This window comes from Boleophthalmus pectinirostris, unplaced genomic scaffold (assembly GCF_026225935.1).
Source record: "Boleophthalmus pectinirostris isolate CB_2022bp ecotype Guang Dong unplaced genomic scaffold, ASM2622593v1 HiC_scaffold_12, whole genome shotgun sequence".
Classification (NCBI taxonomy): Eukaryota; Metazoa; Chordata; class Actinopteri; order Gobiiformes; family Gobiidae; genus Boleophthalmus; species Boleophthalmus pectinirostris.
The window spans coordinates 24,005,582-24,021,970 of NW_026571018.1; the positions used below are offsets into that span (position 1 = coordinate 24,005,582).

The following is a 16,389-nucleotide window of genomic DNA, read 5'->3' on the forward strand; positions in this document are numbered from 1 at the left end:
ATGTGAGTTTTAATGCTCACTGCTAATCCTCATTCAGATGGGATGTGCTATACAGAAACTGCAGTTTAGCTGCTTAATACACAAAAATATAGGAATCGTTTGGGGAATGGCTGCAGTAATGCAAGTAGTTAGGGTATGAACTTAAAACTTTAATGACATTTTAAATTTAATACCTTGAGTTTATAGGGTATGGCACCTTTCAAGATTTTGAATTTCATTATTGTGCTAATGTTTACCCTCTGGTTTACACTGGGGTTGTTTGATGGGCCCTTGCACATGTACATTGCACTTTCCATCAAAACTATACAGTGTTTGGATGCTCTAAATGTAATTTCATTGTTTTCTATCACAGTGACAATAGTAAACTTTCCCCTGAATCTTACATTTTTAGTTTATTTTATCTGTTAAAGCAACATGTCTCCTTGTCCATACAAAACATGTAGGGCTATACATAAAATGAAAGAAAATATACTAGGTTCTTAAAACAAGTAGGCCTAGATAGAAGTCAGAGGGACATAAGAGTCCTCAAATAGAATTATGGAAGAGAGGACAATCTTCTCCTTCAGCCTCTCTGACCATCACCATACAGGTGTATGGGGACAGTGTGAATGAGATGTCTTGCCAAAGGACACATTAAACAGTATCCTATGCTTGGTGGCGTTTGAACTGTTACCCTTTAGGTTGTTGGAAGAGTGCAGAAACCTTTGAGCCACTGTCGCCAAAAGGCCTTTTTGGGATGGACATTGTAAATTAGCCTTGACTGCAGTGTGTTTTATGTTTGATGTGTACTCATCTTTGTCAAATTCAATAATTCTAATTATTCAAATGGTTGAAAGAGCTTCATGATAAACATAAAATAATTTTATTATTGAAGAATTATCAACTGTGTTACCTAGTCTCAGTAGAAAACTTGTTAAATCCAGTCTATGTATTTGTATGAAATTGAAATCAAATCTACTACTGCCTGACGTGATCACCTGCTAAAATGCTAAATACATAATGGTAAGGTGATTATTTGATATAGACATAGCATTTACATTGGATAAACCAGATGCACCGTTCAAGTGTTAGAGCAAAAACACTTATTTTCAACACCTGTTCAGAGAAGGCTTTTAAGAATAGAAGGCCATTAAGATACAATACAGCAATCATTGTAAAATTATAAACTAGAAAGTGAAACGAGGTGCATGTTATTCATTTACAGCACATAACAATATACAATGCAACTCTTCACTGATTTCAGCTCCTTTTCATGTCTGTAAAAAGTCAGTCTTTTGACATAGCAGATACTGATGTCAAAGTAAAATTTATTCTAATACATATATAATAATCAGACACATAAATACACAAAAAATAATCAGTAGCTTCAATCACCACTCACTAAAAAGTCCTTTTGAATAAATAACATGGACTGACACCGACACTTAAAATAAACTACATAGAGACACCACAACTGACATTATTATAGTTAATGAGTAGAGCATACAGTACACTCTAGCTCACATAATCATTGATTTGAAATTTTGACATTTGAATTCTTGTTACAAAAAGGCCAGGAATGATTAACCAGTTGAACAAAGATATCTCTAAGGTCAGATTAAGAAAGCTGATCTTCATATTGCTTTCTGAAACAGTCTCCAGCAGGGAAGAAGTCCCAGCATCTCTCCTGGTACATTTTCCACACATATGACTCCTAAATAAAACAAAATTACATATATTCAAGAATGAGTTCAGAGATAAATGCTAAAACAAAGAAAAAGCATGATCATTTTTAAACATATGACTGACCTGGCCTGTGTGTTCAGTTTCATCTTTGTTGATAAGGTACATTAAGAAAAACCTGATGGAAATATATATATAAAACATGGTCACAAGTCCAAAATGGATAAGGAGCTTTTAAAAAGAGAGGTTGACTTACATGTAATTGGCCAAGTTGTGTTCATCAAAAGTGTGGGTTTCAAAGCCATGTGGTGTAGTGTCAAAATAGTCACTCCCAATGCCACATATAAAGCACTTTGTCTACCAAAAGAAAATAATACAATATATTTTTTTGCATACCAACGGTGAAAGATTATAAACTTGTCAGTGCTATTATACCTCCATATCTTCTTTCACTTGCTCCTGTTGGTCTCTCAGCTCTCCAAAAGCATCAATGATCAAACCTAAAGTAATTGTAAAGAAATATATACATATTTCATCTATTTCTAACAAGTGTTTACAGTTGTGATCTTATTTTAGGAGTAATATTCTCACCTTGAATAATGGCCAGCAGAATGACAATAACAAAGAAGAAGAAGGTGATATCAAAGACTACTCGGTACAACTCGTATTCGTCTCCAGCAGGGTCCTCGATCTCATCCCCAATGCCGCCTCCAGCACGCACTCCCACGTACATGTGAAACAGGTAACACTGGGACAGGAAAGGCACAGTTTAATAGTGAAATTATTTTTTTATTCAAGCTACGTAAGAATATTTTGTTTTGTGTTTGATATAAAAGTTGATATAAAAAGGTTAGCTATCTAGAGTTTGCAGTCCATTTACTTGTGATGCAATACTTCAACTAAGACATTTAAAGACACACTTGAGCATTTTTCTGGTGAATTCTAAATTGATGAATGTTATCAGGTTATTATTATTATTATATTATTTATTATTACATAAATAATAACTTACAGTCATCATGTCATCACATTTCATATCAGGCTCATCCTCATCTTCACTTTTGTTGTAAAACTTTCTGAAGAAGTTGAACGCAACTACAGTGTAAAGATAGACTACCACAGCCAACAAACCCACAGTCATCATGAGCTGTGTATAAAAACAACGCAAGAATCAGCAGAACATCACAGTATAAAAATAAAACAAACTCAGTTTTATTATGTAGTACCTGTTTGCCATTGTGTGTGACAGATGACAGAATTGTACGCAAGGTTTTGACCCCCATTGCAATATCCAACAGGTGGCAGGCAAAAAAGAAATTGTTGTAGTGCCCCAGCAAAGACATAATCAGGTACCAACACAGATAAAGAAAGGTCTAAAAGGCAAAAAAAAAAAAAAAAAGTATTTAGGCCATATCTTAGAATTATTACAAAATCGAGCATGACTGTAACTCGTGTTTACCCCATCCGTGAAGACTACACCAAACTTCCATATCTGGTACTTGAGGTCAATAGAGGTCATCCTGAGATCAAATAAGTAAAGATCAGAGAAAGAATGTTCTGTCTGTGTGTATAATAAGTTTGAAATGTAAAGAATGTACTGTACCATGCAAATACTGAGTTGTCTGGTTCTTCTTGCTTCTTCCCATGCTGCTGACTTACATCTAGAGAAGCAAGATCTACTCCCAGAAGCTCAGCAATCCTCTCCCTGCCATAGATATCACCATACTTGTCCAGGACCTTGATATGAACACAGGGTCGATCACTTGTCTTAATCTTTTTAAGTGGACCAATGAAGAGTTAAATATGAGACAAATGCTAATATACCTTTCGTTTCACAAACTTGTCCCAGTAGTTGTTTGGGAATGAGCTGTAAAACAAAATTTGCCATTATAATTTTTTCCAGAGTAAGAGAAGCTATTTTAAACAGATGAGACAGAGAACATACGGTGTGTTTAGGACCAGTCGGTCCCACTGGCCTTTGATGTCATCGTCCTCTGGCTGCTCTGTTATGTAAAGCCCATCAAACTCCAGCTTTCGGGCAAGTTCTTTCTCTCTTTTGAAAATCACCAGTGGAATCTGAAAGACAGTTTGAAATCCGTGTTAGCTAATCATTTATACAGTTTCATAATTATAATAAAGTAAATATTTAATGTACTATATTTAAGTAAAAATGATTAAAAAAAAGATTAAATGGAAGATAAAAAATAAATACATTGAGATACATACATACATTAAATAATGAAAAGTGAAAATAATGAAAGTGTGAACACCTAACCACTTTCCTAACTACTGCCAACCCTTTGTTTTTTGTTTAATTTGACTATATATTTTTTTGTGATATTTTTTTACTTCACCTTGAGACAGTTGTATCCAATAATGCAGATAAATGAGATGATTGTGTGCAAAATCGCGAGGAAGGACAGAGTAGGCTGCATGTATCCGGTGCTCTCTTCTAAATAATAATAAACTGGCACATCTTCCTCTTCCTCATCTTCACCAAGTCCTGATCCCTCAGAGTCTCCAGACTCCTCAAACAAACCAGACCCTTCAAAAAGACCACTACCCTCGGAGAATCCAGAGCCCTCCATCTCCTCTCCTTCAGGGGGAGTTTCAGACACCTGCAAAAATATAACTGTAAGTAAAATATATTTGTTGAGAGCAACTAATATGAACTGGAAATGTCATTAACCCTGTAGAAGAGGAGGATGAAGTTCAATGCAAATGCGATGAAGAGAGCCAAGAAGCGCAGATTGTAGAAATTCCTCGACAGGTAGTTCTGCAAATAAGAAATACATCTGTTATATATATAGTCAAGCCCAAAATTATCCATACCCCTGGCAAAGTTTGACTTAAAGTTACTTTTATTCAACCAGCTAGTTTTTTCTTGATTAGAAATGACACAGGTGTCTCCCAGAAGATAGGACGATGTACAAGAAGCAAAACATGTTTGAAAAAAATATTTCTCAGCTTTTATTTACATTTGAACAAAAAGTGGCATGTTCAAAATTATTCATACCCTTCTCAATAGAAAAGCCTTTATTATCTAATCAAACACTTCCTATAATTGCTGACCAGTGTTTTGCATGTCTCCACTGATATTTTTGCCCATTTATCTTTAGCAATGAGCTCCAATGTTTTCAGATTGGAGAGTCTCCTTGCCATCACCCTAATCTTTAGCTCCCTCCACAGATTCTCAATTGGATTCAAGTCAGGACTCTGGCTGCTCCACTGCAAAATGGTAATGTTGCTGTCCAATAACCATTTCTTCATCACTTTTGCAGTGTGCTTTGGGTCGCTGTTGTGTTGAAATGTCCATTAGTGCCCAAGGCCTCTGCAGACTGTACAATCTTGACATATTGCTCTTTGTTCAAGGTGCCGTTTACTGTGATTAGATTCCCCAGTCCACTGGCTGAAAAACATCTCCAAAACATTAGGTTCCCACCACCATGTCTTACAGTGAGGATGGTGTTCTTAGGGTTGAAGGCTTCTCCTTTTTTACGCCAAATGAAGGATACATCTTTGTGGCCAAACAATAACATTTTTGTTTCGTCTGACCATAAAACAGAAGAACAGAAGTCTTCCTTGTCCAGATGATCATTTGCAAAGGCCAAGTAGGCTTTTGTGTGCCTTCACTGGAGAAGTGGAGTCCTCCTAGGTCTGCGCCCGTGGAACCCAGCAGTATGTATGGATTGCCTGCATTGAGATGTTGCAACCAGTAGAGCCCAGATTCACCTGGATGGCCTTGGTGGTGATCCTTGGATTCTTTTTCACCTCTCTCTCTATTCTCCTGGCCAACACAGGTGTCACTTTTCTGACCACGTTTTCTGAGATTTTCCACAGTATTTTTTAAAAATACTTTGCACTGTAGCCACTGGAAATTAAAAACATTTAGATATGGCCTTATTGCCCTCTCCTGACCTGTGAGTATTCACAATACGCAGCAGCAGATCCTCAGAGAGCTCCTTTATCTTAGCCATGACTGTTCACAAACTGCAGAGACCTGCTATTTTTCACCTGTTGAGTTGCTTGACAGCTTGGGCTCTTTGGAATGGTATAGAACTTTGGATTTTCCCATAGACTGTGACAGTTTGCAAAGGGCATGAATAATTTTGGACATGTTACTTTTTTCAAATGTAAATAAAAGTTGAGATTTTATTTTATTTTTTCCACAACGATGCCTCTTGTACTTCATCTTCTCATCATCTGGGAGACATCATATATATATAAATTTTGTAGAATCAAATACCATACCATGAATTTATTCCTCTGAGTCTCAAGCTCAGTCCAGATCTGGAAACCTCCTTTTTTCGTTTTCTTCTCTTTTTTGGTGGTACATGTCTTTGGCTTCTCGGGTTGCTTGATTTCTTTGGCCTGAGACTCCTTTTCCGCCTTTTCACCACTTTCAGCACTAAAACACAAACAACCACCATAAAAAATACTACAAAAAGACTACATAACTGTAAGAAACATAAAAAATTCCATTCCATTCCATTTTCTTCTGCTTATCCGGAGCCGGGTTTTGTTTAATTAAAAAATTAAACAAAATAAACAGACAGTAAACAATAGCATATGCTTCTAAATAAATAGCCGTTTAATGGTTAGTGAAGAATCCCTCAGTCGTCCAGGTAGAATCCATGAGGAGAAAATTCAGTTTGTCAACTGGACAAAAGTTAGTTTGGTTGAAGATGTTTTGCAGCTCATCCAAGCTGCTTCTTCAGTTCAGAACTGAAAAAGCAGCTGAATGGTTACTTACTCTGCTTTCTCAGGCTCTGGAGGGGGCTCTTCAATCGGAACAGGCTCAGGAGGTTTCTGAGCACCATCAGCCTCTTCTGGTTGCTGCAAATAAAAAGACAACATTTATTGAAAAAAATTTACATGCAGTTTTAATCAAACAAATACATTTTCTACACTAAAATAGCAATTAATTTGAAAGACTTGCCATTTTCCTCTTGGTTATGGGGGTGCCTTCAGGTGTAGGAGGCTCCACAGTGGCCTCAATGCCCATGTCTCCAAGCCCACCTGGAGCATCCATACCCGGCATCCTTCCTCCTTCATTCTCCTGAGTATCTTCTTCCTCTTCCTCTCCACTGCCAGTCTCCCCTGTGTCTGTAACCCCACCTGTGTCCTGCTCCTCTCCTGTCCGCAACTCTCCGGGACCATCACCGTGCACATCGTCTTGAGTCGGGTCAGGCATACTTGCTAGGATTTCAGTCACTGTAATATTTTTGGCTCCTTCCACTAGTCCACCTCCAAACAGAGTTTGCCAGATGATCATGAAGATGCCTTTGCACACACTGTAGATAAAGTGAAGGATGCTCATGAGAATGGTCCAGAAGAACACGGACAGAGCGACCACAATTTCCTTAAGGGTCATTTTCCTGATCCTGCGATACTGACGCCGAAGATTACGGAACGTGAAAATGCTCAAGAAGCTTAAAGTGCTGTTTATGAAGTCGGCAAAAGCAGAGCTGGATTCTGGTGGTATCTCTTCTCCATTACTCTCTTCTTCACCCCCTCCAGCTCCTGCGGCCTGTCCTCCCTCACCTCCAACTTCTTCTACCTCATCGTCTTCCTCACCTTTCTCCTCTTCCTCCTGCTCTGAGATCTGTGATGCGATGTTCATTTCAAAGATGGTGTCCTCACAGAAGTTCACAAACATCTCCATCTTCTCCGACTCGCCGCCCTCATTCACAACGTCGAATATGAACTGCCTCTTAGACTCTCGCACCTGAGGCATCTCCCACTGCTTGCGGTTGACCTCACTAATCTCAAAATAGATTCGTTCAATCTTTCTGCTCGCACCCATTATCTCAATACGGCCCAGGAACGGTCTGAAATAGTTGAGCACGCTTTCAGCTTGTTCCAGAAAGTTCTGTAGTCTTGTATCATGAGGTACATGCTCAGACAGGTTAGTCAACAGCACTGCTATGTTGAAGCCAATGTCCTTCGCAGGCTCCTGGAAGCGGCTAGCAAACTCCTCATAGTTTATCATGTCGTTCTCATCTGCCTCAGAGCAGGACAAGAGGAACTGGATCTCAGAGGGAGTGTATTGTTTCTGACTGTCCATGGCTTTCTGGAAATCCTTTTTGGATATGAGCCCCCGCGGATCAGTCACATAATCACGGAACGCATCTGAAGCCACAATGTCTTTGAGTTTAAGGAACATGTCGAAAAACTTGAGGATCATCTCAACATTACTAGATGACTCTACCAACATGTCCACCATTTGCCGGGCTATTGTACCATTCACCACATTTCCTGAAAAAGCAACACAACATTGTTGAAAATGTCAAAGCTACACTAAAATGTGTGTGTGTTTTTTACCTTCTAATAGTGAGAGCAACATGACAACCATGTCTTTTTGAAGATCAAGAAGTTCCTTGAGCAAACCAATCTGACTGGAATCCTGATGAGAGAAAATCGCTTTACAGTACATTCTACTGGGCATTAAAACATTAAAATGAAAAACAGACAGCGTTCATGAAGATGCAGTGGTCATTTGTCACATGGGAACAAACTGTCGGGAAGGTGTGGTTATCACACAATAATTTAAACAGAACATTAAATAGCAGTATTTAATAACAGATTTAAAATGCTGGGCTCAGAAAACATTCACATTTGGGACAAAGGGGAATTCAAATTCATGCTCGGAAAAAAAAACAGAAAGCTAAGCCTTACTTAGTACTTTTAAAAAGGAAAATAGTTTCATTTCAGAATCTAATTCTGATGTGTGACACTGATTTTAAAGTTAACTAGTTATTTATTTTGCAATACATCAAAAGGCAATGAGACCAATGAGACAAAATATACTACTGTATTACCTTTAACTGTTAACTTGAACTTGACAATATTAACGATATTTACTCAGGTTTTAAATGTATACAATGTAAATACATTTCAGAAAAAAAATGTCCTTTATGCTGTAGCTCAAGCAACACAGTAGCTACAAACACATCACCACAAGCAAAAGCACATCATTTGCATTAGATGTTAGGAGAAGCTTAAGTCTGACTTGAGTTAAACGTGTGCACACAGGGTGGATGTCAAATTATCTTGTATTAAAGAATAAGAAATTATGTTTACTTCAACCGACAGTGGAGGTTAAAGGTCAAACCCTTCCTCAGGGAGTTTTGCAATCACCTGCTTCAATTTCAAAAACCTAATTTATTCACTCAACAAATTAGCATTAGACCAGAATGAAACAATATATATCAATATATATATTTCCCCAGAATATGTCATGATAATGTAAAATAATGGCACCGCTTAGTAAGTTGCATTCCCCCCATTTGGTGACCTAGTGCTTTTTGTCCTGCAACAAAATAAGACTCAGAGGATGGCTCTGTTGACATAAGTCCATCTAACCAGTATACAGTTGTATTGTTGAAGCAGGTGAGCTAAAACAGCCTGATAAGAGAAACCAACACTGAACTAGTAAACACATGATCACATCAATAGATAATGAAATAGATACATACTTTACCCTGCAATGACCATGTGGAAGACAGTTTAAATAATTATTATTCAGCTTTTGAACATTGTACATGTATTTGTCAGTACATTTAAAATATTTATATAACCTTGGGTCTAAATGTGTGTATGTATAAGGGTGAATGGGTGAAGCTGACAGCGCTGGAGCTGTGTTAGGTGAATTATGAGTTAGAGTTTGCTGAGCTGGGGACTTGAGGATGCAGTAAGGCTATGCGCTACACTGTACAAGGTTATACATGCAGTACACTGAACCAGGCGGTAGGCCACAGTCATTCATGAAGAATGACTTCACTTATGAAACTCCCTCAAAGTATTTTAACCTTTTATTTGTATGGTGTTTCACCATATGATCTGCAGCGGTTCCACACTTTCACATTGATACAATCCATTAAAACAAATTGAGACTAACAGTGTATGAAGATGCACTGATGCACATTGTATTTTATGCCTGACATGTTAATTAAATATAAAAGTGTGGAAGCACTTTTAAGCCAGTCCATACTGGTGGTACAAACAAACTGTGTGAATACTTCTCGGGATACCAAAGTGACTTTATCAATAAATCTATTATTTTCAATGAGAAGACTATGCAAATAGACAACGCGTGTAATAAGCTGTGGCCCGTCAAGTCCTAACTGTATTATTCACATTTTTATTCAGTTGAGTAAATGTCTTTCTGAGACTATCACGCCCCATGTTTATGGGACTTATGTCTCCACCACTGCAAATAGGTCAACCTCATTATGTAAGAGATTTATTCTGTCAATACTATATATTATTAAGAAGATTATACAATACTTAGTACTTACAAGCACATTCTAGCAGCAACTATAGTAATTAAAGGGGTTTGTTTTTCTATGTTAGAGCCACACTAAACAACTTAGTTGCAATACCATCAGGACTATGGCTCATTTATCTTACTGAAGCCACACATTCAACAAAAACATTTATTATCCATCATCATGTGGGTCTGTGGATTTATTTTTTTGGTGTCAGAAATAACTTTTTTTTTTTTTTTTACAATTTTACTGCTCTTTATTATCAGCAGAGAAGCCAAAAATGTGTTTTACAAACAATATAAAAGTTTATTTTAGTTCTTACCTGAGCGAGCTTCATCATCATGTGAGCAAAAACATGAAGGAAACCAACAATTGCATCCCACAGTCTGCTGTGAGCTAGGGACTGCTGGTTGCCAGTGCATGGACCCTGAAAGAAAAGGTATTTACAAACAGGACAACAGTATAAATGAGAGGGATTCCTCTCAGACTCACCTGTATGTATTCTGTGAGACTGTTGAAAATCTGTTTTGCCACTGTCATGGCTTTGGAGAAGTTCTTTTTACCTGGTTCATCAATGACGTCTTTGCCAGAATAATACCAGTAGAAATCACTGATGGATTCCTGGGAAAATATCATGGTATTTTTATGCAACAAATATTTTCTTTTTTTAACAATTCAAACTCCTGCGATTTGGCAAACCAATGAAATGATTAACTGAACCTGAAGTCGAAGAAGGTAATCAACAGTGCAGATGATAATGTTGATGGTGGTCGTACTGCCCGTCTGCGTACGCAAGTAATTTGAAAATCTGTAATGATATAGTAGAAAATTGTGTTTTGTACTTGAATGTATCATTGGCAGCTCTTTTGATATGATCAAACGCACCATTATTATGACCTTCACAAAGCAACTGCAAAAACCGAAAGAGGTCACATGTGAATTCATCATCAGCCATGACTTTTTCATCTAAAAAGAAATTAAGAAAATGTTACATTCAGGTTTAAACAATAGAACAAAAAGCCTTTATGTTAATATGTAAAATGTGAGTTAAAGTAAGAAATAAAATCAATTAATTGTAACTTACCATATAATCTCTGATTGAGGTTTAGTATGCCACACTGCAAAACCACACGCCAGAGCAACGGTTTCTCATAAAATTAAATGAATTGCATTAGTTAGTATTAATTATTTTGGTAATAATAGAGAATGATATTTTAAAATGTCTAAAATAATAGATCTTGGAGTGATAAACTCGAGAACTCTATTATTTAAATACTTTTTTCTGAATTTGGGACGTTTTTGTTGTAGCTAGCCTGCGATCCAAATGGCTAATTAGAACTGTTAAAGAATGACTTAAAAAGATCTTTTGTTCCAATCAAATATTTTAAAATAATCATTCTCATGACTTAATGGCCATGCTTTTTACCTTAAATATTATGCTACCATACAAAATAGCACTACAGGACATAAATATGACAATACAACACATATAATACGGTATTATAACACGTACACTAAGCAACTGTATTTTTACAAACCTACAGAACACAATGAACCTGGACAACTAGTCAGCAAACTAGTCTAACCATTTCATGTGATTTAAGCAGCACACATTATTTTTAAAGAATCACTTCTTGTTTTTGGCTCTATAGCCATGGGCAGAGTGAGCAAAAAATACATGCACATCCAAAAGTTTTAAGAGTTAAGATAAGAGAGACTGGGTCAGTGTCCATCAAACCATAAGACATGACTAATATGAATCAAGTGACCATGAAATTGTTGGTCATGATGATTTTCCCTCTTCAGAGTTGAAATGGCAGTAAATGATAAAAATAAGTAAAACACCACTCATGAGTTTAATGGTTTTAAGTGAGATTAGACCAGATCATTCATTCATTTCCTTTTGCAAATGAATGACAACAGAATTGAAGACATGGAGATGGAAGATGGACAGGATGAGCCAGTCCCCTTTTGGCAGAAATAAAGTGTTAGTTTAGACAGAAGAAATGGCGATACAGGGACAGGAGCAGGAGAGAGAGGGAAGAGAAGCAGAGAGACAGGTGGATAGTAATGTGATTTACCCCGATCTAGGCTCATGTCTGAGGACCATGAAACGAGGGACAAGGGAGAGGTGGCAGTGATCATGGGGAAGGGAGAGAGGATCAGTTTGTTGACAACAGAAAACGACTAAGATGAGGACGAGGATTAACATCACTCCATGAAAAATTATAAGAATTATCAATGGGCCCCCACAATTAGGTCACAAATGGTCGGTAACGTTCAATCAAGTCCAATGTAGCTACACTGTACAACAAAGCAAGCTATTACCAGGCTTAACTCCAATGTTAATTTAAGGTTAGAAAACTGGCCATTCAATTAAGACAATCCGTAACCAGGAAATAAAACTATTGACAGAAATTGCATTGAGTAGATGAGTTGTTTTCTCAGTTAAAGATATATGAACAACCCAACCAGGAATATATATGCAGTGTTACTAATGTTTTATATATATATATATTTATATACTATCTTATTTTATTATGCTGTGATGTAGTAGTATAAATAGTTTATATTCTATCTATTTTTTTAGGTGTTGCTTAGAACAACATGTTAGCATGTACTTTTGTCCATATTTAACTTTATGAAATGTAATGGGAAAGCAGAAAAAGTATATGGAGTGTACTGAGACTTACTCGTGCCTTCTTCTGAAACCATGCCCAGCCCCTCAGCCTTATTCTGTCTTTCAAAGGCATTCAGATCCAATACACTGCAAGATAAAGTAACGGTCAATATGAGTGTTACAATTAGCCAGTACTGAATAACAAACTCACCAACAAGTCTGCATCAGGGACTGAACACTCAAAAAGAAGCCCACATCCTTCTTGTCCTTCAAATACTCCAACATTTTCTATGAAGTAATTAAATAATAAATCATATTTTCAAGAAAATTATTATTTCCTCTTCCCATTGAGTCTATTTTTTCAGAGCCTTACTCGTTGAACCTCACTGTTTCCTCCATTCAGAATAGAGATACCCAACTTAAGAGTTGTGGACACCATTGGGCCAGTCTCACCTATAGAACATAATAATGATTAAAGATGAAAGATAAAACAAAAGAAAAAAGAATTAGAGAAATTTAAACCTTTGCAGGCACTAATCATTTGAAGGACCATCTCTGCAGCTCCACGATTGTGAAGTCTTGACTGCTGATACAGCAGCCTCTGTTTTTCCATCTCTTTTTCCTGAAGATTAATGCATAATTAATATACTTAAATAAAAAAAGTCTCTAATTAACAAACAATATAATTAACATCTCAAATGGAATTTGTTTATGTATTTGAGACATCCAAATACATAATAAATTACATATATATATATATATATATATATATATATATATATATATATATATATATCTCCATTATATTTTTACACAAATATTCTCAATATTTACTTACCTCTGGCCCAACATCATTATAATTATTAATCACTTTTTAGGGTTACTCAATAACATCAACACTATTGCACTCTTTCACACATTCAGTCCACTTCATTTGTTAATATGGAGTGTTTAAACTACTTTTCCACGTTTGCAACATTTAGCAAACGTTGGACTACAGAAAGCACCTCTCTTATAATATATGCACATTTGTCTATACTTTATATAATTATACATTATATATAGTATGCAGCTAGAAGGCCTATAATAATAATTAAAATATATATATACAATATAATCATATGAGATTCACTCATTCACTTTCCCATTCAAACACCCCACCTCCCATACCACCCAGCCTCCCCCCTCCCACATATGCCTGGCCCTGGTTTACCCATTATGTGTAGTGCAGGGGCCTCAGGTCTAACTTGTTAAACCTTTTCTTCCAGACTATTCTGTATGCAGCATATCATAAATGTAGAGGGATTGTTATGTATGCATTGAGAGTACTATGCTTATCTGGCTATCTGGCTTTCTTATCTGTAGTCTGTCAGTTGACTATGTGAGTGAGGAGGGACACTGATCAGTTCATGCTATTAATAATAAACACTGTTATGACAAAGTAAGACATGACATGGAGAGATGGAGAGACAGACAGCTATATAAACTGGGAGGAGGAACTTAAATATCTGTTTGTTTTTAGCTTTTAAATTGTAGATGTCTTAAAGGTAATGTCTTAATGACATGTCCAACCCAGTCTAATATGAGCCTTAAGACATACAGGAGGTTTTACTACAAACAATACAATAAACTCTACAGCAAAAAAAAAGAGAAGAATGATATGAGGTACTCTGATTTTAGACAAAAAAAATCCTCATTATTTAGGGACATACCAAAGTGTTTCAACCTTTCTTCTCTTTCTTTACTGTACATTTCCAAAGGACCCTGGATGAGCACCTGAATCTGTCACTATAAGATCCCTTGAGGCACTCACTTTTTTCTCAAATTATTTTAACTGCATCACAATATTTTCTGCAATTGACTACAGTGTAGTTTCTAACAAACAGGATTTGAAACATTTTGCAGTAACACTGGACTTTGAAAAAGGTAGGAATTCTTTGACAAACCTAAAACACACTAATAACTTTAGTAACAGCCAATAGCATTTAAAGGTGTCTTTCTACAACAGTCCAACCAGGTAAGTACTAAGTTCCTAAATTAGCCCCTCAGCAAAAGTAAATGTTAGTGTTAGTAAATAGTTTGCATTGAATAATTGTTAATGAATTTGGTCCAATCCAATTATTTTTAAGGTTTTAATGGCAAAATTGCAGTTTTCCTTTTTCCAATTCAAAACTCAATTGAGTCAATTATTACATAAATAGTAAGGTATAAATTGGATACTCTATAACTAAATATACACTCCATATGATGTGAACTGGATTGGTCCAAATAATTCAAAACAAAGACACACCAAAGACAAACAGAGGGAGAAGAGACAGAGATGTGATAGTGCAGTGATGTCTGATGATGGATCACTCGTGCGTCGAAAGCTACCGCTGTGTCCTGGTCCCAGCCCCTCGCCGCCCATTACCAGTTCTGACTGTCGCACCTCAAAGGACATCTCATCCTCTGTACTTTCCACCGTTTCATCTCCCCCTTCTTCCTCTTCGTCAATATGACAACTCTACAAAATAAAACAAGGATGAGTAATATATTTTCAATACGATCATCACATTCAAAGCACGTTAGTTTGACTTACCTTTGCCATAATGTCAGCATATGCCATGTAAAGATAATCTGTGTCAAGTTTGCTATAGTGCAAGAACATATAGAAACAAAGTGATTACAAAAAAACATTTAAACTAATTACAAAATTCATATCTTAAGACAACTTGTAACCTCTTTTCTGTTAAAGCTGTGCGGCTAAAATGCAATATAAGTTGATGGAGAGGATCAGGCTTTGTTTCTCTTTCCTCTTCTTCTTCTACTTCTTCCTGCTCCAAAGCTTTCTGTGATAAAAAGCTAATGTTAACAAAAACATACATTTGACAAAAACAGTAGTATGGAACTGGATGACTGCACTCACGGATAGGTCATCTATCATCCGGTCTTCAAACGCGTAACCTTCAGAAAACAGCCAGTTGCGTTTGTAACCTTCAAGGAACATATTTGAGGCTCTATGTCTGCAAAATGCACATACAGAAGTAAGGTGAATTTTCTTATATTAAAATAGTAATGCAATTAATTAATAAACTCATCAGTCATTAATTTACCTTGGAATGTTGTACAAAGGTGTCATCCTGAAGCAAGCAACTACAGCACGACGTCTCTGCTTTGACAGTAGCTTGTGCCACACCATTTTCTTAGACTTAAATGGGTGCTCTGTCTGTTTACACACAGTTTCAGACAATCATTTTCAAGAAACTAACCAGGTACCAAAAGTATGAACAGAGGAGGGAGATATATCATAGAATAGATAATATTGCGTTTTTGTTCTGGAGATATGCAAAATTTTAATATTGAGTTTATAATCTGTTATTAAAAGTACTAAAATGACAGCAAAAAGGGCTGATTAAAAAGAAAAATTAACTAGGGTATAAAGGATATTTCTGTTGCATTTTTGTATGAAAAGCGCTCTGTAAATTAAGTTTGATTGATTGATTGATTGATTTTATGGTTCATTCATGTTTTGTGCTTGCTTCGCAAATCCAGAATGATCTCTCTGTGTTATTTCTACAGATTGATATTAGTCTGAACGAAGGAGGAGAACTTGGTCACCTATGATTTACTAAGAGAGCTAAAAAAAAGAAAATTTTTCTCACTTCATAGTTTAATACTTGACTCTTTGATTCTGCAAAAATCTGCAATGCTTTTCTGCCCCGTTATGTTTTTTTCCCTTATGTTTTTCGATACAGACGGGTGATGCATGCCCTCAATTGGCTAAGCCACCTGTCAGTCGCTCTGATTTGAAAATGGGGAGATTCACCATTGACCATTGATTGAAGTCTGTATTCTGGA

At 36.5% G+C, this 16,389-nt stretch overlaps 1 protein-coding gene across 1 annotated transcript in view; it reads right to left on the reverse strand.

Moving 5' to 3' along the window:
* Positions 1 to 743: 743 nt before the first annotated feature.
* Positions 744 to 16,389, reverse strand: part of LOC110158641 (ryanodine receptor 1-like) — a 41,164-nt gene continuing 25,518 nt past the window's right edge. Inside the window, exons 77-106 of the mRNA XM_055148490.1 lie at positions 15,645 to 15,757; positions 15,458 to 15,554; positions 15,271 to 15,380; positions 15,131 to 15,182; positions 14,981 to 15,055; positions 13,075 to 13,174; positions 12,926 to 13,005; positions 12,764 to 12,840; positions 12,626 to 12,699; positions 10,814 to 10,898; positions 10,653 to 10,740; positions 10,425 to 10,553; positions 10,255 to 10,359; positions 7,987 to 8,068; positions 6,602 to 7,920; positions 6,416 to 6,498; positions 5,914 to 6,070; positions 4,352 to 4,438; positions 4,017 to 4,280; positions 3,608 to 3,738; positions 3,487 to 3,529; positions 3,266 to 3,399; positions 3,122 to 3,182; positions 2,889 to 3,035; positions 2,675 to 2,809; positions 2,254 to 2,410; positions 2,098 to 2,162; positions 1,919 to 2,019; positions 1,789 to 1,840; positions 744 to 1,693 (exon numbers count right to left, since the gene is read on the reverse strand). Of these exons, the coding sequence (XP_055004465.1) occupies positions 1,598 to 1,693; positions 1,789 to 1,840; positions 1,919 to 2,019; positions 2,098 to 2,162; positions 2,254 to 2,410; positions 2,675 to 2,809; positions 2,889 to 3,035; positions 3,122 to 3,182; positions 3,266 to 3,399; positions 3,487 to 3,529; positions 3,608 to 3,738; positions 4,017 to 4,280; positions 4,352 to 4,438; positions 5,914 to 6,070; positions 6,416 to 6,498; positions 6,602 to 7,920; positions 7,987 to 8,068; positions 10,255 to 10,359; positions 10,425 to 10,553; positions 10,653 to 10,740; positions 10,814 to 10,898; positions 12,626 to 12,699; positions 12,764 to 12,840; positions 12,926 to 13,005; positions 13,075 to 13,174; positions 14,981 to 15,055; positions 15,131 to 15,182; positions 15,271 to 15,380; positions 15,458 to 15,554; positions 15,645 to 15,757 (4,299 nt within the window). The 3' untranslated portion in view covers positions 744 to 1,597. The remainder of the gene's footprint in view (positions 1,694 to 1,788; positions 1,841 to 1,918; positions 2,020 to 2,097; positions 2,163 to 2,253; positions 2,411 to 2,674; positions 2,810 to 2,888; positions 3,036 to 3,121; positions 3,183 to 3,265; positions 3,400 to 3,486; positions 3,530 to 3,607; positions 3,739 to 4,016; positions 4,281 to 4,351; positions 4,439 to 5,913; positions 6,071 to 6,415; positions 6,499 to 6,601; positions 7,921 to 7,986; positions 8,069 to 10,254; positions 10,360 to 10,424; positions 10,554 to 10,652; positions 10,741 to 10,813; positions 10,899 to 12,625; positions 12,700 to 12,763; positions 12,841 to 12,925; positions 13,006 to 13,074; positions 13,175 to 14,980; positions 15,056 to 15,130; positions 15,183 to 15,270; positions 15,381 to 15,457; positions 15,555 to 15,644; positions 15,758 to 16,389) is intronic.